Source organism: Physcomitrium patens, chromosome 21 (assembly GCF_059467195.1).
Source record: "Physcomitrium patens ecotype Gransden chromosome 21, ASM5946719v1, whole genome shotgun sequence".
NCBI classification, from domain to species: domain Eukaryota; kingdom Viridiplantae; phylum Streptophyta; class Bryopsida; order Funariales; family Funariaceae; genus Physcomitrium; species Physcomitrium patens.
In genome coordinates, this window is record NC_143430.1 from 3,600,722 (window position 1) to 3,625,949 (window position 25,228).

The following is a 25,228-nucleotide window of genomic DNA, read 5'->3' on the forward strand; positions in this document are numbered from 1 at the left end:
GTATTTATAAATATTCACCATTAAAAAAAAAGTAGTAAAAAAAATACATGATTTTAATAATATATACAAGTATATATTTGATTTAAATTTCAAAAAATGTTGATTTGAGAATGGATTTACACTTATTACATTTAAGGCATTTTTTATGTCATTTAGAGCAAATACACTTTGAATCAAAAAAGAAAAAAAAATACTACATCTAAACAAAAAATAAACACACTTAAAATTATGTAGTTGAATATTAATTTCAAAAGAAACGTTTATTTTTCCTACTCTCCATTCTTCAGCCTTTCAATTAACATTGAACGCTTGAATACAAGGTTATTGTGTAGTTTCTTTTTTTTCTTTTTTTATCAAGGAAGTTAGATTTTTTACTTTCATTACTCTTAGTTCCCATGTTTGGAATCCTCGATCCAAAACTAAAACCACTTGGGCTGCCGGCAAACGAAAAGGGTGACAAAATTTGACATCGAGAAATCTGCGCAGGTTTAGTACAATTTCATGGTCTCACCAGCCAAATTTGATCTCATTGTATGGTGATTGCAACCACACGACCACCCACGAATGAGGTCAGCAGCTTTTTCAACTCCGAGCTCGGCAATGAAAGACGACGCCGGACTACTACGAGATGCCGAATATATATATTATATATTTGACGTTCGCCATTCATTCATTCATCTAACTCACCGACGCTGCCAACATTCAATCACTAATATGGGAAGAGCTGTAGATTCCGTTGCAACAATACAGTGACAGGGAGGAGCGTTGGATGATATGGGCCAATCAATCGAACTATGTGCGTGATGCACGCACCTGGTGATTTGATCGATCAAGTTCCAGATTAATATCACTGCGAACTGCTGGCCCACACACGGCAGGCAGGCAACACTGCTTCATCAAATCTTACACTGCTTGCTTTGTAATCTCAACTTCCGTTAATCTGCAACCCACCTCGTCAAAGAACCTGGTCTTGCACGTTTCAATCTTGCTCTCGAACCCATCGGATTCATAGGTCTACACATGTTTTTCATGCTGCAAGAGAGAGAGTCCCCCGTTTGTCGCCATCGAAACAACGTCCTCGAAACGCTAGCTTACCACCCCACAAATTCATGCGATGAAGAAGACCCAACAATTGTTGTAGATCCTAATTGGGTCGCGTTTGACAGATTCTTCCGTCATTCATCTAACGTCGCATCTTGACGGGCCCGGTTGTTATAAGATGGCAAGGATTTTGTTGAATTTTATTTTTATTTTTATTTTATATGTATCAGAATGTTTCTACAGAGTGATCTTGATGGTGTGAACGCAGAATCCCACTAATCCATTATTATTCAGTTCTTGAGAATTCTAAAGTTGTAATTTGTTTCATTTGAACAATTTAGAAGGAATGGAACAAAGCAAAGTTTGCAAGTTGTGTTACCATTTAAGTATTTTTTTTAAAGTTTCAATTAGAGTTTTGGAATTGAAGGTAGCTTTTAGGAAAGAAAAGACATGTGTAGGGCATTTCAAGTTCTTTGAAGCTTTGTTTTGTCAAAGGATACGAGCTTGGAAATAATAGATTCTTTTCAACTAGTTTGGGTTCATTTGAAATTACCATTTATATTTAATACATGGAAAAATAAAAATAAAAAATGTGAGGAATTAGTTAATAAAATTATTCATCTGACAAAATCAATAATAGGTTTATATGATGAATAAAAATATATTTAACTTCTTACTTTTTTGATGTTCCATCTGTGTTGTTGTTTTTATTATTTTTCCATATTTCAAGACCAAGTATAATTTATAATTGTAATACATTTTTATTTATTATCAACATGTCTAAAGTTCTACTAGCATATGTAATAAGTTATTTAACTTGTGATATTATCAATATATACCAAAATAATAATAATAATAATAATAATAATAATAAAATGATATGATTTTAAAGTACATGTACATTCTATAATAAAAATTCATAGTAATTTAGTTGAAACATTAGCAGATTGGGTTTTGCTAATACTAGCACAAACTATCCTAAACTTGTGTTGCATACTACAATATATTTTAAGGAGCACTAAAATATACATCTACAAAGAATGTGTATCTTATCCATTGTGGTGTGAATAAGCAATATTCCATAAAGTGCATTGTGATATGCAACACAATTTTGGAAAGCTTATGGTGGCATTAGCAACATCCTAATGTATTACCAAATAAATTTATATTCTAAAAAATATTTATAGATATTAATCCTCATAATACCACCAAAAACATTACTAAAATACAAAAGCTTGTAAACATTAATTTTAAATTTAAATATATTTTTATTCATCATAATTTATATTGTATCTAAACAACTATGTTTTGAGTTTCAATTATCTAAAAATAGAAATAAATCATTGAAAAAAACATATTATTTTAATGCATCTTGTTGTCTTTATTATTACATTCTTCCATGAACGTCTTTAAAATAAAAAAACGTGGTTCCAGTACCCAGTAACTCAGAAGCTCAAAAATCTTCCACTTTCAAAGCCACTATAAATTTTCTAGAAAACATTGAGTACCATAGTTAATTATTCTTTAGTTTCATCCTATGAGAGAGGCAAGTAGCCTTTGGATGGATGTACATCCATCCATTCAGAAACATTCGCAGCATACATCCTTTTTACAGGAGGTAACAACGATATTACAACGACGTAATTAATTATTTACCCTGACGAGGTTTTTGAGCCGTGGTCGTGTGTTTCCAGGGACCCTTGCTAGAGAGACGATGTGGCCTCTGGCTATGTCGTCTCCCGACCTTGAGCCTGCTCTCGCAATCGTCGAATTTCGTCGTGTTCTCACTCCCTGCTTCACGCGACCGGGGTAGTTCCACTCTGCGTCAGATTAGGTTTCGATTGCATCATTTCTCGGCGTTTTTGGTGAAGTATAGCGTTGGATCTAGAGCGTATAGGACGACCTACGTGTGCGGTGGCGTTCTCGCGGAGAGGTGGTGTGAAGCGAGCATTACAATATTGTTGGATGTGTTGCGATCTCAGCGTTTTTTCGGTTTTTTTGTTTTTTTCTTTGTTTGTTTGAATAGAAGTTTTGTTACATAAATGAAAATCTTGCTGTTCTTGTATAGCGAATAGGGGCTTCCTCCTTTTGCACCCGATCGCGTCAATAAGCTGATATTAGTGTCAGGATTTTGAGTCTCTATTTGATTCTTAGTCTCTGCTCTTTTTCTTTTTCTTTTTTCTTTTTGACTCGCTGCGAGGTTTTCGTTAAAATGTGGAACATTCACTTGCTTCAGGGCCAAACTTACCGGACAATGCACATTCTGCTTGAGATGCAGGTGTGCCTGCAAGGGGAGATTAGGTTACTGCACTGTCGGAGCTTTTTTTTGAGCTGGTAAGTGATTTCGATGCGATCGCATGACTTGGTGATCTAAAGGGGGGGGTTTCACGATGATTATTCTGCCGGATTTGCAGTGGAGAATGTGAGTGATGATAGTAAAAATGATTCAATTAGTTGTGTCATAGTAATTATTATGACTGGACTTGCCACAATCGGCCCTCACTAATGCTACAAAGCATTTGTAAAACCACACGATGATGTGACTATGAGCTGCGAACTTGTTTTTCTCTACACAATACCTCCGAACTGAACTGTCGACTCCTGCCTATCGAGTTGAAGCTTCCTAGCATGAAGCCGTTTGAAGGTTGCATCGTTTTGTGCCTCTTTGTATCCGAATTTGATTCAGGGTTAAGGTTTTTGTCCAGGTCGATCATTTCATTCAGTTGTAGTGGGGCATTTAGATGACAGAATTGGACATCGAGATACAGAACCTCCTCAGTCTTTTGAGTGATGTAATGGCCTCCTACAATGAAATTGTGGGATGTTTGCTGTTGCTTCCTTCATTCTCATTAGATCCCAATCCTGTGCTCCTGTTTTTTCGCAGATGGACTGATTGCGTCAGCTGTGAGGAAATCTACTCAACATGGAACCTGTCGGAGACACAGTTGTGAAGCCTAGCCATGCAGAGGCTTTTGCGGCCCTCATGGAACCCGGCAACGGCGACCCGGGATACATCTCGATGCGTCGTCTGTTACTCTATAGAAAAGCTCTCTCTAACAAGCTTGTTCGGCAGAAGTGGGAGCTGAATGGAAACGGATATGTCGCCTTCCATGACTACATACGCCAATTAAAGAGGCTCCAGAATTCTCAAAACTCGCAACCTGCTAGCCCAACCAGCACACAGGCTGCCCTCGACAGTGGCCCCTGGGCAGCTTACGAGAGAGGAAGCTGGAGCTCCAGTAGAGGCGGGTCAATGAGCGAGTCTGGGGCTCAAGAGATCCCATCCGAACCCGGCTACTCCTTCGTGGGCATGCATTGCGTTTTTGATGAGTGCAAAGCCTCGGTGAACATAGTAAAATTTGGACATATGAGCTCTGATCTTCTGGCATATGGTGCTTCTAACGGTCTCATAACCGTATGCAGTGTTCCACAGATCCTGCACCGAATGACTGGGCACACTAAGGAAGTGACAGACATCGACTGGTCGTCGAATAATCAGTATTTGAGTTCCTCGTCACTGGATAAGAGTGTACGAGTTTGGGATGTTCAGAAAGGAATGTGCCTTAGGGTAATCTACGGCACAGCTCCCCAGCTCTGCATTAGATTCCATCCTGTAAATAATAACATTCTTATCGTGGGGAATGGAAACAAAGAGATAACGGTATTCAACTTCAGCACGGGGCGCTTGATTCATAAGCTGGCGCTCGACAGCAACGTTACAGCTCTGGATGTCGACCATTCGGGCGCCATCCTGTTTGCTGGAGATGCGAGGGGGACTGTCCACAGCGTGACCATAAAGATGCACCACGGCAACTTTGTCATGCGGAGCACTCATCGATCCAGCTTGAAAGGGCTGATGCACAAATCCGCCACTACAACGATACAGTTCCGAACTTTCTCGCGGCTAGCAGCTGGGCCAGTGCTGTTGGCTGCGACGCAAGATGGCCTACTTCGGTTCTTCAGCGTGGCTCTTCAAATCGAAGGCTACCTTTCGCTTAAATGCTCTCTGCAGCTGCCACCAAGAGCCAGAAACATTCGAGCATCTTTCTGTCCGCTGCTCTCGCTTCAAAAAGGTGAGTTTATTGTGTCTGGACACGAAGATTCAAATGTCTACTTTTATGACTTCACTCGTCCCAGGCACCCTTGTGTGAACAAGCTGCAAGGACATGCTGTGCCTGTTGTTGGGGTGTCTTGGAATCACGGCGAAAATTTGCTAGCGTCCTCCGACTGTGAAGGTTTAGTAATTGTATGGAAACGAGCCAAAATCGCCGGCAGATAACATGTCTCAATTGCTCATACAAATTACCATGTTCTGGCTGGTTATGCTCGTCATTATCTTATTGTTCAATAAGTGCAGAATTTGACGACTTGCTTACATATTATTCATTGCTGTTATTCATGGGCGAGCAATTTCACACTTGCAGCACTGTTCATACGTGCAATTAGTATAGAGCTAGTCGCCGATAACGGTCAGGAGCGCTGTTGACAGCTTCAGTTGGCAGTACCTTTAAAATTTTCATCTTATAGGGGTCAGTGGTCACTGTTCCTCTAATTGACTGTTGAAATTGTAATATAGTGGGATTGAAGATATGGAAGTCTTGTTACTGTAGTGTATGAATGGATCATGAAATTAGAAAAAAAAAATTAAGTATAATATCATAAAATCAGAAAACACAAGCACTTGTTGAAAAAAAACTACATGGGAAAGTGGCGTTTCTTTGAACGCAGAATGTATGATAATCATCAGAAAAAAAATTTAAAAATAAAATAACAAAAAAACAAAAAAAGAAGCCTCAAGCAGCAAAAATCAGCGGTGGTACGTCGAGATCCATAGCGATCAGATATCCTATTGACAAGGTTAAAATGAGCATAACTAACTCAACCTTCATTTCTTTTAAGCAGAAGAGAACTAACCAAGTAAATTCGCATAAACTTACCTCACCATCAATTATGGCGAAGTGTCCGATACCATTAACCATGAACTACATAAAGATATGAGATATGATAGCCCAGTTGGTAAATTAGCCTAGTACACTGTGGTCTTGGCCTAAATAGAAGTCCCGCATGCCAAGACCAGCGTAAATTACACTATAATATAGACTCAGCAAGCTACCCATCATGACATATGTTGCACCTGTGAAGTTGCTCAGAGACGCAGTTAGAAAACTATCCCCAATTTGGATCAAAGCACAACTGAGCGTCGGCAAAACTCTCATCCCTGTTTCACCACATGCATCCCCAAGGATTCTTTGGAAAGGAAGGACCTTCCTCAACACTCAAAAGAACCTCAGACTGAGGTATTCTAAATTATAGTTACTAGCCACGTAAAGCTTCTTGTCCAGAGAACAGAAAGTGATTCGCTTGAGTTGAGAAAGCTGAATCTCAAGCGTTGCACCGAGATTGGACTCGAGAATGATGTAAAGCGATATATTTGCAACTGTCGTCTAGGATGCAGGAACAGCACAGCTTCATGAATTAGTGGCGTATCTCAGACACTGCAAATGATTATCAGCCTGAAAATCGCTTCAATAGTGCTTCACCGCATCCACCAGCTAGTTCACTAGTTCATGAGTTCGGTTGAACAAATCTGGAGTCAGATAATGGACGAAGTTTTTTCGTTCTAGACTGAAAGCACTCAAAGAACGATGCAGCTTTCGGAAGCCGACCACATCCGTTCATCCCTTGGTGCCACTCCTTAAGGTTGCTGCAATGCTCGACACCAGATAACGGACTTGAAAGTGAAAGTTTAAAAGGGTCATCGATTGTAAAAAGTATTGAATTTGTGGCTTTTCTCCGCGCTGTCTGGATTTTCCGGCTGCTGAGATCAAGTGCATTCTTGGGAGAAGGTAGAATAGCGAGCTCCTTCACCTCTGATTGCGTCGCACTCGTTTCAAAAGTAGCTGTAGACAGCAGGTCCTTCAGCGTTTCTGAGGACCTGCACATCACTGTGTCATGTAAATCGAACTTAAGTGATCCTCCGTCCATTTGATGTATGTGTCTGCTAGATAACATTGTGCTGAGCGGGGAGCGGATAGTCAGGCACGGAGTTGACTGATGGAATGAAGCAGCCCGACACTGACGCTGCACTTCAAGAGCCTCACAAAGGGCTTCATTCGATGTGACAATGCTCAGATCGAGGGACTCCAGAAGGCGACTCAGATCAACCCCACTCGTCCAATTCTCCGGCTCCTTCCACTTATGAAGTTTTAGACGACCCTGTTGAGTGGTGCCACCCCAAACAACTCCAACCGGTCTTGGCTTCTCTCCAGCTTCCCCTCTTACCAAAATCAGGCTCCCGGTGTCGCCTTCTAACTCAAAAGCATTGTTGTCATCACTCACAATGAGGAAATCGTTGAAAAAACAGTGCCCTTTGTCGTTGTTGTATTCCAATGCATACGCCAAAATGCAGCCTTCAGTGAAACCAGAGCTTCGGCCGACTTTGATCACATGCTTACCAATCAGGCTGTTCAATGGGGCCTGCAAGTCCACCGATATCACCTCCCCGATTTCCCCCACGCTCTTCACAAATGGACTTATAAAGTTCCTTACATCTAGATTGCTATCAAATGGAATGAAGGCACCATCTGCCCGCACAAATGATTCAGGGTTCGTGCTGGCAAAAACGCCATACCACAGATCATCCCGTATGAAAGTCGTGGTGCGCTCCACTGCACCCAGGTACACTCCTGGTCCGAGATGAGGAGGAAGGGGATGGAACAACTTCTGGACGGGGTGATCGAGACTCACGGCGACGTGTCGATTCGTCAGAAATCCAACCTGGCAGAGACCAGTTCGACTTCGAACTATTGCACTGAGCGTACCATAAAGCTCAAAGCATGCAACCTGTGAGCCTGATCCAATAGTGGCGTCGCCACCTCGAAGACCCTCCACAAGATCGGTGTAAACTGGATCCTGAGGCCGCTGCGAACCCAATAGTGAGAATTCAACGACATCCACATCGCACCATACCCCGCCCGGACCTTCAAGGATCAAGGGAAGCTCCTGGGCCTCTTGTAGCCAGTGCCTGTGCACTTTGCGAGCAACGAAAACAATAATTGCTGGTATGTCGGTCTGCACACCGCCGCGGATGCGAAAACCCAGTGCGGTCCCCAGACTGAAGCATCGTAAAGTTTTGCTGTGAAGGGCTCGGATTGTCATGAGATCTAATAGAGTGGCTGCTTGGTGGCCTCGTGGACGCTTCGATGGACATGACGTTTTCTTTTGTAAGCTGCTGAAGTGGGTGGCCCTTTGCTCCGCACGGCCATTTTGTAACCGGGGTGTTGGCCATACCTCAAAGCGCTCATTGCCTTTAGGACCTCCAGTACATTGTACAGCTGACCCTTTCGTAAGCTCTGACTCTTTTGCGGGTTCCGACTCTTTAGTGAGCACAGATACAGAACCGTCGCCACTTGGAGACTCATACTTATCCATGGCTCATGCTGCGCTTGAGCACACACCGCTGCTTTTGCCTCTCGCCGTGAAGAACTCTACAGTTCAACCTCATTGCCAGCCTTGAGTCCCATACTGCTACCCAACAAATTGAATACAACATAGAATGTACTTTACCGCTGCCACTATCTCGAAGCATCTACGTATTGAAACGGAAAGACTTGAGCAGGTGTGAGCCCCATACCTCCATGACCTGCACTGGAAGCCTCGCCTTACTGACAAAGGGGTATTGTAGACGTCCTGATGCTTGCATACAGCAATATAATTCTAATCTACATGGTCAGATGACTGCGAATTTAGATCATACAAACTATAATCCTCAAGCTACGACCATACCATCAAGTTGGAGCAGAACAATACGCATTGTACACAGATTATGATTCGCAAAATAGCACATGCTGTGTTTGAGTACAGCATCGAATAAAATGGTGTTTCATTTGAATGCATCCGTCCTTTGCGACCATTCTCTACCTGCGAGACACAGATGACCAGGCTCTTATCAGCGCTGAGTACCACGCGCACCACGATTGAAGAAAATTGAAGGAAAATAGCTTATCCTGGAACCCTAAACTCAAGGAGCCTACATCCCATAAATCGGAGCTGAAGGGTCGAACTTCAGGATTGGACAACCAGTATTGGCAGTAAACGCCTGTACAGTGTTAGAGGTTCCACGAAAGAGTCTCGAATACACACCAAATGTTCCAACGCTGCAGACCAAAGCCCAGACACTTACTCTCCTTATGCAATATCAAGCCATCGACCAATCCACATCCACACTTTCTACCGTATCATAGAAGTGACCACGAAAATCTTTGAAGGGAAAGACAAAAGGATAAACACGAAAAAGCTATGTAAAAAAGAGCAACTGGAAGGTTCATTCAAATCTAATCGTTCCTGCAGAATACACCAACTCAGTCCGTAACCTGTGAGCTGGATGCTCTTTATGCAAATGGCGCCCAAATGGCCACCCACCACAACCATAGCATCCGTCTAAAACAACAAAAAAGGACCAACTGGATATCCCGCCCTATAGCACGTAGGAAGAACGCCATAAAACATCGTCGAACTGCTGGACGAAAGTTGAACTCGTGCCACTCAATCCTTCAAACTGAGGAGGAGGGGGGAGGGGGAGTGGGAGAGAAAGAGGGAAAAAAAAAAAAAAAAAAAAAAAAAAAACACACACACACACACATCTGTCACGCAGACTTTATCACTAAAGTGAGCAAACCAATGCTCCATGTCCACAGCTCACTACTCTCAACCGAAGCGTCACTGAGGCAACAGCAAGGGAAGCCGATTACCTCCGAAACACCATCATACCCCAACAGCAACAACGCCGCTCTCGCCCACCCAACCATCCCCTCCCCCCACATACCGTCCCGCCGAATACTCGCCTCAGCACCAAACAACCAAGCGCCCCGCTCAATTACACCCCCGACCCACACACACCCATTCCTCTATATCCCACCCAACCCCGAAAACCCGAGCCCGAGCGAATGCGTCCCACCTCACGAGCTGGGAAACATACTCCCTCTTCCCTGCTCGCGCGTCACAAATTCGGAACCAACGCACACCACCAACCCCAAGGAAAAATAACCACACCACACGCCCACATACCTGTCCTCCCCTAGCAGACTCACGGGAAGCCTGTGCATTTCCCTCATCCCCCGATGATAGACAATTGCCTCCCCACAACAGTAGATAGCGGTGCACAACACAAGCCAAAGGTAGGAAGCAAGAGAAGAAGAGCAAGCAAGAGATTGCAAGAGCGAGAGAGAAAGAGAGAAAAGAAGGAAGGAAGCAAGAACAGACACAGTGTGGAAGAGAGATCGAGATGCACCACCACCACCACCGAGGAGTAGGGAGGAGGAGGACGAAGAGGAGGAAGAGAAGGAGGGCTGTGAGCGAGCGTCGCGTCCGCACGGGGGCCTCAGCAGCGCCGCGATAACGCTCCGCCCAGCCTCTTGCAGCAGGCAGAAATTCTCACTCACACTCTTGCAGGCAGAGCAGGGCAGGCACCACCACTCTCCTCTACAGCGAACTGGCGAACGAGCGAACGAAGACTCACTCGCACAGCCAGCCAGCCAGGCACCACCACTCTCTCTAGAGCGAACGAACGATCGAACGAAGACTGACGCCAAGCCAGCCAGCCACGCCAAGCCGAAGCCAAACCAAGACCAGCCAAGACCACAGCCAAGACAGAACCAGAGCCAGCCCAGCAAGCGAGAAGAAAGAGAGAAGAGAGAGAAACTAGAAAGAGATAGAGTAGAGAGAGAGAGAGAGATTGGGGCAGGGTCGGGCAGCAGCGGGATGAGTGGGTAGGGCAGCAGGGAGGTCCGAGGAATCGCGGGTGGGCGGCCCGGTGACACAAATATATGTACATACATATATCTATAAAGGTGTGTGCGAGTGTGTGTTGTTTAGACGAAATACCGGGGAAGTTGGGGGAGAGAGGAGGGGTAGGGGAACGGTGGTGCGCGGAGGATGGCGCTGTTCGCATCGCTGCTATTTTGCGTTCCCGTGCGCGTTCCCTTCCCGCCTGGCTAGGGTGCCTGCACCCTGACACTTTAGCCATCCTCCACTAGGGTGGCGCGCTTTTTGGTTCCCTTTTGTACGTTCACACCTAGGGAACGAGGCCCTTTTTTTACTTTATTCCCAAAAGGTGAAAAGGTGATTGAGGGGGGTGGGGAAAAAGAAAAAGCGACGTTTAGAAATGGGAACTTGTGCTTTTTTGGTGGTGAAGATCTGACCCCTTTGATATGACATTCTTGTCTTTGCTAATCTAGCCATCGTAAAATTGTAATTAAAAAATACCAAAGTATGTATGAAATTAACACATTATTATGTTAAAATAATTAATATGGTTTATATATATATATATATATATATAAACTTTGGCCCATGTTTTCATTGGAAGTCTTCATTTATTTTTGTTTTTAATGTAAAAATTTGTGATTACATGTATATTTCAAGAGCATGTAACTAGACTAAGTGTGAAATAAATTCAATGTAAGTGCTATTTTGTATGTCTTTTTTTTCTTATTAACTCATTTTTGAAGAAGTAAAATTGCTAAAACAAATGTAGGATTTTCACAATCTTTGAACATCTTTGATATTCTAATCTAAGACAATTCCACTTTTGCGAATGCACTTTTTTTTCAGATAAGAAGCCAATATCTACTTTTAATATTTGGTGTCCAACGTTACAATCGACCAAATCGTTTACATAAAAATGTTGTAAGTTTGAGGTGCCATTAAGTAACCCTTCTTCAAAATCATGACATTGCCAACCTTCTCTGAAAAAAAAAACAAAAACAAAAACAAAACAAAACAAAAACTTGAACACCAAAAGTTTAATTTGCTTTAGGCACCCAAATTATGTTACAACTTAAAAATGTCATAGTGTCTTATAGATAATCACAAAGTGAATTCTTTTTTGATAACATTGTAACATGGGTGTTATGTAGTTTATGTTGACTAATGCTCTGCAGAAATGTAAAGATGGTACATAATTGATGAGTATCGTTCCATAGCGAGAGATTAAACTGCAAAAGTTTTGTTTCGGATTAGGCAATAATACCCTCAAAAACCACCTCTCCAACATTCAACAAACAATTTTAAAGAGAAGATTTGTATTCGTAATTGGCAGTTGGTGGCACCACTTGATCACAATTTATGGAGCTTCAATCAACCAATAATTCAGACTTGTGCTGCTTTTAAGGCTTGTTTTGATTGACTGATCGACGACGACTCCTCGTACCTCTCGATTCCATCTTGTCATCGCCATAGCCAGCGATCTGTGCAGCCCAAAATCGATGCTGAATACTTAATGCGACTCAGCAAAGGAATCGCGAGGGGCATGGAGGGGCCCGATTCCTGGTGAGTGAATAAGTGAGTGAGTTGCAATCGTTTCTTCTCGAGATGCCGATGATAACTGCCGTTGATGAGTGGGGAGGCATTGATTTTTGCCTTTTACTGCTCACACTTCAATACAAGATCTGGGAGGTATGTTGCAGAAACTTCTGCAAAGACCGTTGCGAAGACCAGCTTCTGGAAGCCTCCCGGTGTTTGAACGGGGTCGATGAGAGCTTGAGGCTTGCCAATCGTTGTCGAAATCGACCTGGAGAGCTAAAGTACGATTAATGCTGTGGTTCATGGACTAGCAACAGCAGCTGTTGTTTTACAACATCCATGTGCTGATTAGTGAGCTTCCTTCCCGAGTCTGCGAGAATATATATCCCTAGAGGTTGACTGGGTAGTGGTTGTTGCGACCGTGATCAGCGTCTTTTCTCCTCCTGAAATTGGGATTTTGTGATTGTGGGTTGAGAAAACATGGAGTCATTGTTGCAGCAATTGCATGCTCTCTCTCTCTCTCTGAGGTACAATGTGTGATGGCTGGCTGTGTGCAGCGCTTCGACACAGGAAAGGTGGGGGGATGGTGACAGCGTCGGAGAAGTCGGAGTTTTCAAAATTGGGGGACCTCGTGAATGGCGTTCGGATTACTGCGCGAGCACGCCATTTGTTCCTGGAGGTGAGAAATACGAAATACACAAAAAGTTGATGCTATGCGTGTTGGTTACAAGTAAGCCAGTTGAAGTGAAGAGTTGATGCCGATGATACCTTCCGCGACCACGATGGAGAGGGACCCTGATATTGCAACTCGACCACGTGCTTGGCTTTTTTCTCCACTGTGTCTGTACGACGGTAGCTCTTGTTGTACGCTACAAGACATGAAAACAGTGTCTGGATCTCCAAGTTTTGCAGAGAATTTGTCGCATCCAAGCTAACCTTTTGTGACGCTTAACATTTTTAGTAAATCCTTTTATATGTATGTACATATATATAGATATATATATATATATATATATATATATATTACCTGATGAAATATTTTCTATGCTGCATAGATATTTATCCACCTCCAGGACAGGGGCCACTCAAAAACTACCTTTAAAGTTGTATCTTGTAAGTAGGGAGGATGAATGAGATTAGTAGATTTTTCGCTTGATAAATATGTATTATTTTACATGTGATCACTTATTTTGGTAGTACAAGGGTAATGAACTTAAATGAAGATACTTGAAGCTACAAAGTATCAACTTCCAAACTAAACAGTATGGAAGGATGTATGCTTGGATTCAATGTTTATACAATTGAAGGAATTGGTCTAGTCTATATTTTATTAACAAATTAAAAATTATTTTTTATAAAAAAATTATGTAACATTTTAAATTTTTATACAAACTCTATCACTTATCTACCTTCTTCATCCTTTGGATTTGATAATATCGACCAGCAAAATTAGAATTTAAAGTGAATCAATTGGCTACCAATTTTGAAGAGCCAATTATAAAATACAAACAATATTTACATCTCTGTCAAAAAAAAATCCAGTGAGTCTTACTTTATTTACATACTTTTTCAACTTGAATACTATTTTTTCTAATAAAATGTAGAAATTATCAAATTTAAAATCTTACAAAATCGGTATTACATCTATGCTCAATTCAAAGTAAATAAATAGAACGACTCAAATTATAAAGGATAAAATTATATTTCATCTATTTACTTAAATACTTTTTGCAAAATTTTGTTGAAAAACATTTGAGGGATAAAATTGGCTAAATAGACAATGTAATTTTTTTCATATCTTGGGGAGGTAGAACATCCGTACTCTAAAAACAATTCCAAGTTGATTTCCCATTCCATGAAGGTCGCAGGTGGATGGCAGTTCTCCCCTTGTGTAGCGCGAGAGAAGAGGTGAATATGGGTGGCGAAACCACGACCACGAAAAAAAGACAAAAACTTCTACAATTGTTTCCACCAAATCAGTAAATTAGTTGTACACAAATGTCGATCTTCGACCTCCTAAATTATTTACCCAAACCATATGTATGATACAGCTCATGCGTACAAATTTTCTCAGGGAAATGGCTTGTGTTCCTGCCAAGAAATATACACATACAAACCTTTTCCAAGCCCCTTAAAAGCACTTGCATAAAGTACCCCCAGATCATAGCCATTAATCAATTATTGCTGGCGTCTCCTTCGACCATCTCCATATAACCCGGCAAACTGATATGCTGTGACGTCACTCAGAAGAGAAGCGTTGTTGTGGAAGCTAGCACACCACAGCAAGAACGGCATATCCCACCAATAGTGATAGTTCAGCGAGTTGTACAGCGCCATCTTCCTTGCAATGTCGCTCTTTTCATTAGCCTGCCTCTCGAATATTACTGCACCTGTCGTCATTTTACGCAAGGCAGCGGCCTTAGTAAAAGAATGGACTGCTTACGACCAGCAAGACTGCATTGAAATGATGTTCAGAACCGATAATGAAATCTCTTATGTGTGTATAATGTGTACAAAGCTAAAACAAACCAGGATGACGTTACAAGTATTGGATAACTCTCATAGCGATGCGGTTTGTGTGACATTACATGACAAGACATGAAAGGAGAAAGATCTTGTCATACCCCACTCATTTCCAGTCGCTCGCGCCTTTCTACTTCCAGATTTTGGTGTTTGAGGTCGACTTTTACCGAGCATTTCAACGAGAGAGAGAGACGTAACTGTGGAGATCAACACCACAAGAGGTACACTCTCTTCTGGCTTCACCTAATGCATCACCGACAGACTCCACGTTAGTAACTGCTGTAAAATTTCTACATGAAACTATCTAGCAAAAACACTTCACCACGCACGAGAGAGGAAAACTCAATATTAAACACACACCGATATCTATTCGTACCTCCATAGCACCAGAACTTGTATTGAAAAGGGCAGTAGCTTTGCCCGCTGGAGCATCAGGAGTATACCGAACTAGTGTTACAAATCCAGCCTCCTCCTCCTCAGTTGAGCCATTTACTTGATAATCTAACCGTTTTCCTGGAACTAAAGCTACCTGCCAAAATTCCAGTGCATTCTCAATGCAATTCCACAGCTTCCTGAAGTCACAAATGACCTCAAAACTTAATAACACGACAACATTGCATGCATTCAATCCTCAGCCTTGTCAATCCTTGAAGATTAATAATGAAAGACTAACTTCAGTCGCTAACGAGTATTATGCATTTAAGTGCATTATAAGAAGCAAAACTAATGACCAAATCTTGGCATGCACGAAGAAATTAATAGTTTTGAAGTGTAGGTTGAGTCTTACTGGGTGGCCAACTTTTCCTTCAAGACTGAGCTCGGGCCTCAAGTGCCACTGATTGTCGTCGGCTCTCTTCCGGATAGTTAGTTGGATGCTGTTGTCAAACAATTGCCAATGTCTTGCATTCGATTTGCCTGAATCTGATTTAACTAGTGGTTGAGCTCGACCCAAGAGAGTACCTGCTAATGATATACAAAACTTGAGTGAACACGAGTGAAGCCTTGAGGTACTGAAAATGACGTTAGATCTACAAAAACCGCTGCTTGTGATTTTATAGTTTAAATCGAAGCTAAAATTTCGCTGGGTAAAGAGTCGTCAATGCGGCTATGTTTTAGGAAGTCTCGCTAAGTTTCTTGAGTTTCTACAAAGCATCTTCTACAGGTAAAGAAAATTCGGACCTGAATTCATTTTCCTCTTTGTAAATCTTGACTTCTTCTGTGCGCCTTGGAGCACCCGTACTTCTTGTATCGAGGATGGTCCTACTTTAAATGAGCCTTCACTGTCATATCTATAAAAACCACATCATATTACTCGTTACAAGCCAAAAAAGGAAAACCCAAGAAAGTACAATATTCACCAACACGCATTCTCCACTCTTTCTCCATTATGTCAAATCATAGCAAAGGCAAGATCCACAGGAAGCGGATAAGAAAAGTATACTTACTGAATGTGCAACATAAGCCGCTCGTTGTCAGCATGATCAAAAACATTCCTAAATGAATAAAAAGACCCCTCTTTCAAGACCCGGTCCTGAGAAACTTCAAGGGTCCGCAATAAGTATGGGGCTGCAACAGGTGGTGTGATCGAAGCTGAAACGTGCAATGAGGGCGGAGGCGAAGATTTTCCTTTAGTCAAAGTGAACCATTTCTTTACTGATAATGTCGGTGAAGACAACAATGTATCCCATGTGAGGATCATCTCCCCAAGCAACTTTGAACATGATGAGAGGATCCCGCTAGAGGTGGAACGAAGTTGAAGAAGCAGACCCTGTGTTGAGGTTTCAAACTTAAATGTATACAATTGTCTCCAAACGGGGTCCGAGTACGTGGGTACTTCATATGTGTCCAACTTGAAGGATGGACACCTCTGAAGGAGCTGGATACGAACAAATAGAGTAGGCCCTGCCTTCTTCACAGAAACATCTCTAGCCCCAAGCAACGCCAAGCAGACCTGAAAAGACATGCACACGACATTCTTGCTTACTTATAGAATTGAACTCAAAATCAAGAAGTATTCAACAGATACCGAATAAAACAATTGATAGGTCAAAAAACAAACAACAACAATAACAACAGTAATAATAATATGCCAATTGGAAATAACTCCATACAAGAACAAAAAATTAAGGAGAGCACTTATAGAGCAATGCTAATGACAAACAATGACTTAAAGCGGTGCTGACGCAGTGAAAAGAAAAATATGCACACGAGCACCATAACTCACCTGAGCTAGAGAACTTCGCATTAAAAGCCACTACTATATCCTAACATGAGTAAATTACAAGCTTCTGAAGGGAATGCCAAATTTCAAGTTATGATACATTTCACAATTGAAATCACGCCAACATACCTCCAGGTTGAGGAAAGCTTAGTTCAAGAAAATTTCTCCAAATGTGAAATACATCACAACACAAAAAGAATAAACTGCAAGAAGAGGCACATGTCCTATACCTGGACAGTTTGTCTCTGAGTTAAATAAGTACTCTGTTCGTGAACATTCGACGAAACCGATGCGTCATTCAACGAAGCATTTGAATTCACAGGCAATGGTTCAACGGGGACAGGCAAGTCTCCTCTCCACATGCATCCTGCCTTTGCGTAAATTTCTCCGAAGGTTTCTTCCCATAATTCACAAGTGTCCTTAAAACCTGTGTTGAGTTTCTGACCAGGATTTCGATCACTGTCCGTATCATCGTGGTTCAAAACCTTGTTTAAAATAGCCATACAGTCCCGGTCGTAAGCGGACGGACACAGCTGGTGAGCATGCCTGAACATGTGCAACAGCAATTTTAATAGTTTCAAAGTAAACGTTGCAGATTAGATGTATTCATGGAGGCTCATTTTGATCAAATTCACAAACTGGACCCAAATTCATCATACTATGTCTATATCCAATCCCAAAAAGACTAAATCCGATTTTTCCCAACCACCGAGCCATTTTCTAGCTTACCACATGATGTCAACATCGTAAGTTGGAACGAGAAAAAGTCCCTTATTCAAAGTGAATAAATATAGAAAGCCCTTGTAACGTTGCTCTGCAGATTTCAAGTAACTATCGGTTCGTACAAATGGTTGAGACACCTGTAAAGGTTAGCAAAAATAAAAATTACTGTGAGTACATTAAAAGTTCCACTCTCTGTGAGTGACAACCTCCCCGAGAAAGATCTTCGCATCCTGCAAAAGCAATCCTCTGAAGAACTCTACTTTTTATCGTACTCAATAAGCCTATTGTGTTCGATCAATTGACTCACTAAGACAAATAAAATAACGATTCAAATGTGCAATCCTCAACGTAAACACATCGTCGAAGAGAATTCACTATAGGACATCAGATGTGGTTCACTGAAATCCATGTACTTTGAACACTTACTTGATAGAAGAACGTCTTTTGCCGTGAGACGGCAGCCTCCAGATCATACGTGATTTTTCTTGAATCAGACGTGATAGCTAGCTGCTTAAGGCTAGAGGAGATTCCACTGCTCTCCTTTTCTTGAACAGCTTTGTTATCAGTCTGAACGAACTCTACGTTGTAAGGCTCATCAACATAGAGGGCGGACCATAAATCCTTGGTGTGATTAACAGCAACAGGCCTGTCTGATGGGTTTATAATCGGTGCATCCAATATTCTTCCATATAACTCCTTACAATCTTTTGCATACCTAATCTGAATTCATAAAATACAGAACACATGTATATAGTAAACAGTGAGATCACAATAAATAGTTAACTAACAAACTGGTATTAAAGAGCACCATAAAATAAGTATTCAACGGCAGCAGACACCGGAACATTGATGTGAAGGACTACTCAGCCTAAATTCTCCAAAGTAAACCACTCGCATCGTTGATCTAGAAACGAACAACTTAAACGACAATGCCTGTGAAGGAAATTTGATTGGGAAAAAAAAAACAAAAAAACAAAAAAACAAAAACAAAAAACAAAAAACAACAACAAATACAAACAAACAAAACAAAACAAAAACGAAAAATAAAAAATAAAAAAACAAAAACAAAATGACATAAAACGCTGACACTCACGCACTGTGAAGATCATTTTTTCTTAATTCCTTAAATGACGATATACTTTGAGGGAGAGGAAGGACAAAACACTCACTGGATTTAAGCGATGGACGTGCCAAATCCAACCACAATCAAGGGGAGGAACTAGCGGAGGTGATGCCCCTTGAGAATCATCCCCTTCTTTAGCCAAAAGGGGCAGCCAACATCTTTCATACCTGTATCATGAGGCATATTTTTGAAAAAAATTAGACTTAATTACCTGAATCAACTCAACCAAAACGCAATAGATTAAGCGCATCACCACTTCTGAGGACAATAGCAGGTAATCGAATCTTATGTAAGTGTTAAGAGCTCACAACCATCGAAGCGATCTCAATGCTAAAAAAACTGGCAGGAATTCCAGCCAGATGATTTTCCCGACTAGATCCAAAAAATTCCGAAACACTAGAACCAACACTGCCTTGATTTCCGGAAGGTTCTTGGAATCGAATTGCCAATAGGATAGCTCTCCACCTCAACATTGAATCTTTCATAATTTGACTGCTAAAGCTCTAAAAGGGTGCGAGATTTCTAGTATATCCAGATTGAAGAATACTCACGGGTATTCTACACAGCTGAGTTATAACATCAAGCTTCAAAACGTCTTGAAAAAAATTCTCAAATTACAGTTGCACCATCGATAATTGCAGAACAAGAGTCCAAGTACCTGTCGATTGCTCGTACAACTGCAGGTCCTTCATAATAACATTGAAACCGATCAACTTCTTCAAGCATTCGAAGCTCTTCTGTTGCAGCGGCAACTAGGTCTACGGATATTGGCAGCGCCTGTGCGGCTTCCCACGCTTTCAATTGAGCGTTATTCATAACGACCTTTGCACGAAAATTCAGTGCCCGAAGCAAAAGGTGTAAGTCAAATTATCAATTATTACACCTAGTACACTTCCCCCTGATGACCTCCTACTTCTCGCAATCGCGATGCTCCAAATACAAAGGCGCTCCGCGCAGCAACAGTAATCAGTGGATTATATGGCGTAAACCACTGACCATAACTATCTTCCCCTTTTATTTAAATACAGAAATAGCTATCAGTAATCAGGAATTACGGGAATGAAATTGATTGCGCAGAGAAGAAAATCTCAAAAGCGAAAACTCGACATCCACCGACATCTACACCACTCCGTCCTGCCGAGATAAAACTCCTCAGCCAGAACAAGCTTGGTCCGTTATTAAAACCTCAGGATCCACGGTAACCGAAGAAACTCAACCGACTAGAAAGTATGCCCCGGTCAAGCGAGATGACGGTCTCTGAGAAGTGTAGCTCCGCCAGCACATCCAAAGAGAGCTTCAACCGAGACAAATGGGACCGAACATGATGCAACCGTGGAAAACAGACAGGGCGATTGATGCAAACGGAAGAAAAAGCGATGCGTGTCGTGGCAGTTGGCAAGAAGGGAGCGGGAGTAGGATTCGATGAGTCCGTCAAAGTACGGCAGTCGGCAGCAGCAGCAATGACAGGATGTCAAACAGCGTGACCAGTATGAGTCCAGACGCGCCATAGCCGTCACCGCCGCGGAGCTTCTCCGAGCATCACCGGGAAGACGACTCAAGTCTATGGATGGATGTAATGCGGAGATGAAAGTTCGCCTCCTGTTTTCCGTCTCTATATGGATGAATGAAATCTAACGATGAAAGCTCGTTCCCTATTTTCTGTTTAACTGTATAGATGAATAACATCGAGAGATGAAAGCTCGCTCTCTATTTTCGTTCATCCCTTTCATGAAGCCTCTGTTGTTTGTGACTTGTTTCTAGATCTCAAAATTGCTTCTTGTCACTTCAATGTTGGAGTATTGGTAAATGGTTTTTTTTTTTTTTTTTTTTTTTTTTTTTTAAAGTTAAGATGAACTAGTTCATTCTTAATTTTATATTAAGAATGAACTAGATAATACTAAATAATTTTAACACAAAATACCTCGCACACAATACTAAGTATATAATTAACTTTACTCATGATAATGCATTGCATAAAAATATTTTAAAGGATGTGAAATTGGTTTATTTTTTATATTTAAATTTAATATTTTTTTCTTCTCACACAAAATTTTATGTTCAAACTGCATAACTAACCAAATTTTAATTTAGTTGAATCTACCATAATTATTAGAACTTAAAAAATATGAAATATATTTTAGTCAATGTCTTATCCATTTAATTATATAATAGTTTCATTTTCACATTTATTATTTTAAATATTATGCTAAATCATTAAATATGGTTTTGTTACTTATTTGTTTGTTTACTTATTCATTTCTTTATTTATTTCTGTTCAAGTCTTACATTGACAAGTTCTACATTCATCTTGAGTTATTGTATATAATTACTTTTTTATGTGATAATAATAGAATTAGAAGTTGAAACAGCAATGTATTTTGTATCTTAACAAGCCGTTTAAAGAAAGGACTAAAAAATAACCTTACAAATAGTCAGAAGAAGAATGTTTCGAAAAAATATTAATTATGTGTGATTTTCAGAACTAAAATCCGTTGATAAGAAATTGGTTTCTTAAGCAATAGAAAATACACTGTTTGATTGTGAGCAACTTTTTGAAATGATATACTAACAAGGTATTGGTAGACAGACATGTTTTTTAGCTGATGAACAATCTAAGAAAAATTCCTGTGACTTACTAAAGATATCAAGAGGAGCAAATACAGCGAAATTTTGTTGTTCTTATGGTCTTTTCTTATGGGTTAAAATTCATTTTCGATATTGCACTTTAAAGTCACTAATGCAATAAGAGAAAGTAATTACGATGTAAAATAATTTCACTCTAATTTTATATTCCCACTTACATTACATATTTCTATATTTCCACTGTTGAATTAGTGCATTGGCGTTCCACGGTTAAGTTATATAATCCAAAATAGAATGAAGTATCAAAATGTCGACTGGGCAGAGGGCATGAAAGACTTGAAAGACCTGATCTGCGAAATTAAACTACAACATCCGGTGTGCTTGGCAAATTCAGGTCTGAATGCTGAACCAAGTAAACATTGTAGAGCATCTGAAGGTCCAAAACCTTCAATTTTGCATGAAAAGGTCTGGTCAGTTGTTCAAAGTAGAACTAGGTGCTTTCAAAGTAGAACAAATCAACCTATGTCAACTGCATTCAGGATAAGGGATTGGCCCCGCCCAGAGAATAGAAGAGTATTACTTGTGAAGAAAACTATACTGAACCTCAACGAGGCCAAAGTCCAGTTCTCAGTACTTGCAAATCGTCCGTGAACAGGGAATCTAGTGCGCACTGACATGGGAAATTCAAGAACCCTAAATGTAATGTACACGGCATAGGCCTGTCTTGGCTTATGTAAAGAGTCATTACTCTTCACAACAACATAATTGTAATGTTTCGTACCACCACCCTGTTTCAAGCTGATATGCTCACTGGGTAACGAAGCCACCGCCCAAAGCTGGCCTTCGGAGCATTGGGTACCGGTCTAAGCACTTTGTCATCGTAACCTACGGACATCAAGTACAGGCCGTGTGCAGGTGCAACTGGAGAAATTTTAGCTAGCTCTCGGCGATCTTCCGTCAGCAGAATCGTCCTCACCATGCTTGGAGGCACTAGTTCTTTTCCAACCTGAACCAGTAATCCGACCTGCACAACGAACTCCATGATTTAGAAAACAACTCCTGTGCTCACACTAATTTAAAAAACAAAGATAAGTTTCTTTCGAGTTGACACCTTAAGATATGTCAGTGCAGAACTACGTTGTGTTCGAAACAGTAATAACTATACTTTGATCAATCTGCTTTCACTTCAGAAAAATCCGCGACGTAATCAAGGAACTGCTTGTTTCCTTGTTCCATGTATCATTCAGGTATATTTGACTCAGCACTAAATCGACTAGAAGCACGAACTATTAGACCTAAGGCTACAAGTGTGCTGTAAATGCCCATACCATATTACGCACTTGCTTGTACATAAAGGATTTCCCTTCTACTTCAAACAACAACTGCGGTCCCTGCACCAAAACATTGAAGCATATCACATTGTTAAAGAGATGTTTCTGTTCAATAACATGATGATTGTCTGCATTGTCGTCAGTGGCAGGTATAAAAATTATATGTATACATATATATGTATTCACATCAAAAAGATTCTGTCATGAATGTGTATAAACCAAGCCTGGAAAAAGTTTAAAATAAGCGTGTCCATGAAGGAAGTGCGTACTATGGATGAAACGGTAAAACTTAAAAGATCGCGAAGAGTGTCTCGCGATGCGGTGTCAGCCGAATGGTTAGCAAATGCAGAGAAATTGTGAGTGCCAACAAAATATGAGGCAGCCTCTTCCATTGCAGCAATATTGACGGAATTTTTGATGTGATACGCGTAAGCATGTTGAAAGGGATCCATCACTGGCGACACATAGGCTTTGTATTGATATGTTTTGCGGCATGCCGAATACCGGGCGTGGAAGTCCGGCTGGACAGAGGATACTTCTAGTATTCGAATGTCAGGCGGGAGAATGCCGTTCAACGACGTGTGCAACGGTTCCAAATCACAGAAGCAAGTAGGTGTCGTGAAATGCGCAACCTGAACGTAGAAGCATCATCACAAACATCTGAGATGCTCCACAAACACGGCGAGAAGAGCCTTCAAGAATATAACAAGAGGAGCAAAGAGAATGATTGACGCAAGAAACGATAGGCGGATGAGACCTTGGGAACAGTTTTCTGGAGTTTGCAAAGTCTTGGAGGTTCACCTGACCCCAGGCGTGGACGCCGGCATCAGTGCGACCTGCTCCCACAAGTTTCAGCTCATCGCGTGGCAACCGCGTAAATTTTGACAGAGCATCCTCGACCTTTTCCTGAATGGAGACATAGTTCTTCTGAATTTGCCATCCTGCAATACCAGTAACAAGTCATGTTCGTGTAACAACCATTTCCAGGTTTTCTGATGACAACAACACATGTTCCAACTCAAGTTATATTTGAAAAAAATCTGAAGCAATATCAGAGAGTGTAAGAACTCAAATGAATGCAGGGAGACTCGACCTGAATACTGTGTGCCATCGTATGAAATCACCAATCGCCATTTCCAACCGGGCTGCGTTTTCTCCACTAAATCATCCCGCCTCTCGAGGCTACCAGATGTAGAGCAATTTCGAAACACGTACTTCACATATGGACGCACCTGCTTCTGCTCTCGGAGCTGCAAACGCAAACGTTCGACATCTTAAATTGAACGCATTGGACGCATTCCCCACTCCTGCAAAGACACGAAGCATCTCAACGAATTCGAGAACAGCCCAGACATTATCAACATTGCTTTGAGAAACTGTGATCAAAACCCACCGGAGCACACACATGCGAAGGTTTGAAACGACCGCACCAGAGTGGGCTGTCGGCGACACAATTCCGCATCACCGTTACCATAGCTGATGCCCTGCTTTACTGATACCAGCCCCTAGCTTAAGCACTAGCACACAACCGCAAAACCCTAAACCTCCAAACCACACAATCCTCTCCCAAGCACATCGAATTTGGGCGCATCTTTGTGGTGGGTACAAACGGAGGATTCATTATAATTCTCTATTGCTATTATGGAAAAATCTCGCCATCACCCACCCATTGAATTCCCACAACAAACGTGTGAGACTGTCGTGGATAGTGAGTGCCCTTGCAAACTAATTCTGTGAATCGAAGCCTGTCTCGAATTCCGACAACGAAGCGAGGATTTTACATACTGTGTCTTACATCGTTACGTGCACCAGTGCGCGAGAGTGACATTCCGCCCCCTTGGGCCCTTCGCTTCTTCACAGCTCTCTCGCACCTTCAATGACAAGCTCTGGGCAATGGAGTTGCAGCTCGGTGAAGCTTTGCGACGAGAGGCCCTGCACATGAACTACTTTAAAGTAGCACAAACTATGGTCTAGGATGTTACTATGACTTGTATGAATATGAGGTTAGCTTTTTTAGTGAAAGGATTTGGCATTGCTTATTTGAGAGTGGAAAATTGCTCCAATTAAAGTTATACGAATTGAGATTTCTTTTTTGTTACATTAGATACAGCCGTGAAGAAATGGCCACGAAGCTCTCTTAACATCTCCAATCTCCTTTACAAACAAAATAGGTCTTCTTGCACTCTACCTATGGTTTTACGTAAGTTTGTGAAAATTTAAATGTAATTTTTTTTTCTTGTTGTGTCATAAGAGTATTAAAAATTCTAATATGGAAAATTTAAATGAAACAGATAAATATTTGGTATAAATGATTTTTCTTTTCAAATCAACAAAAATTTATTGAAAAGAAGATTATAAAAAGATCATTCAAATTTTACAAAC

General features: G+C 41.2%; 4 protein-coding genes and 1 non-coding gene across 19 annotated transcripts; 2 read left to right on the forward strand and 3 right to left on the reverse strand.

Moving 5' to 3' along the window:
- The first annotated feature begins 2,749 nt into the window (after positions 1 to 2,749).
- LOC112274345 (uncharacterized) lies at positions 2,750 to 5,631 on the forward strand. 4 transcript variants are annotated; one of them, XM_024503767.3, is made up of 3 exons: positions 2,750 to 2,977; positions 3,278 to 3,375; positions 3,926 to 5,631. In XM_024503767.3, the coding sequence occupies exon 3, from the start codon at positions 3,965 to 3,967 to the stop codon at positions 5,318 to 5,320; it is 1,356 nt and encodes a 451-aa protein (XP_024359535.1). In that variant the 5' UTR covers positions 2,750 to 2,977; positions 3,278 to 3,375; positions 3,926 to 3,964; the 3' UTR covers positions 5,321 to 5,631. The 4 variants fall into 4 exon arrangements, with proteins under 4 accessions (XP_024359535.1, XP_024359536.1, XP_024359533.1 ...); XM_024503768.3 differs by having other exon boundaries at positions 3,320 to 3,375; XM_024503765.3 differs by having other exon boundaries at positions 2,750 to 2,974.
- A 259-nt stretch (positions 5,632 to 5,890) lies between these two features.
- LOC112274344 (protein NARROW LEAF 1) lies at positions 5,891 to 10,702 on the reverse strand. 7 transcript variants are annotated; one of them, XR_016499649.1, is made up of 3 exons: positions 10,559 to 10,702; positions 8,675 to 8,961; positions 5,891 to 8,528 (listed from the first exon to the last, which is right to left on the reverse strand). It is a non-coding gene; the product is annotated as a protein NARROW LEAF 1 (transcript). The 7 variants fall into 7 exon arrangements; XR_016499644.1 differs by having other exon boundaries at positions 10,108 to 10,612; XR_016499647.1 differs by having other exon boundaries at positions 10,303 to 10,564.
- A 1,584-nt stretch (positions 10,703 to 12,286) lies between these two features.
- LOC112274427 (uncharacterized) lies at positions 12,287 to 13,884 on the forward strand. 3 transcript variants are annotated; one of them, XM_073529972.2, is made up of 4 exons: positions 12,287 to 12,623; positions 12,900 to 13,021; positions 13,398 to 13,455; positions 13,787 to 13,884. In XM_073529972.2, exons 1-3 carry the CDS (start codon positions 12,412 to 12,414, stop codon positions 13,442 to 13,444), a joined length of 381 nt encoding a protein of 126 aa, XP_073386073.1. In that variant the 5' UTR covers positions 12,287 to 12,411; the 3' UTR covers positions 13,445 to 13,455; positions 13,787 to 13,884. The 3 variants fall into 3 exon arrangements, 2 of the variants coding, with proteins under 2 accessions (XP_073386073.1, XP_024359696.1); XR_012216379.2 differs by having other exon boundaries at positions 12,551 to 12,693; XM_024503928.3 differs by lacking the exons at positions 13,398 to 13,455; positions 13,787 to 13,884 and having other exon boundaries at positions 12,900 to 13,248.
- Positions 13,885 to 14,107: 223 nt separating this feature from the next.
- LOC112274426 (glycine-rich domain-containing protein 1) lies at positions 14,108 to 20,420 on the reverse strand. Of its 2 annotated transcripts, none has more exons than XM_024503927.3 (11): positions 19,591 to 20,420; positions 18,979 to 19,099; positions 18,236 to 18,529; positions 17,816 to 17,946; positions 17,317 to 17,632; positions 16,311 to 16,816; positions 16,045 to 16,154; positions 15,653 to 15,825; positions 15,242 to 15,394; positions 14,967 to 15,108; positions 14,108 to 14,732 (listed from the first exon to the last, which is right to left on the reverse strand). In XM_024503927.3, the coding sequence occupies exons 1-11, from the start codon at positions 19,746 to 19,748 to the stop codon at positions 14,521 to 14,523; spliced, it is 2,316 nt and encodes a 771-aa protein (XP_024359695.1). In that variant the 5' UTR covers positions 19,749 to 20,420; the 3' UTR covers positions 14,108 to 14,520. The 2 variants fall into 2 exon arrangements, with proteins under 2 accessions (XP_024359695.1, XP_024359694.1); XM_024503926.3 differs by having other exon boundaries at positions 15,653 to 15,828; positions 19,591 to 20,327.
- Positions 20,421 to 21,893: 1,473 nt separating this feature from the next.
- Positions 21,894 to 24,795, reverse strand: LOC112273919 (uncharacterized). 3 transcript variants are annotated; one of them, XM_024502976.3, is made up of 6 exons: positions 24,642 to 24,795; positions 23,940 to 24,096; positions 23,648 to 23,787; positions 23,116 to 23,478; positions 22,844 to 22,906; positions 21,894 to 22,539 (listed from the first exon to the last, which is right to left on the reverse strand). In XM_024502976.3, the coding sequence occupies exons 1-6, from the start codon at positions 24,672 to 24,674 to the stop codon at positions 22,309 to 22,311; spliced, it is 987 nt and encodes a 328-aa protein (XP_024358744.1). In that variant the 5' UTR covers positions 24,675 to 24,795; the 3' UTR covers positions 21,894 to 22,308. The 3 variants fall into 3 exon arrangements, with proteins under 3 accessions (XP_024358744.1, XP_024358741.1, XP_024358743.1); XM_024502973.3 differs by having other exon boundaries at positions 24,240 to 24,753; XM_024502975.3 differs by having other exon boundaries at positions 24,252 to 24,722.
- Between the last annotated feature and the right edge of the window lie 433 nt (positions 24,796 to 25,228).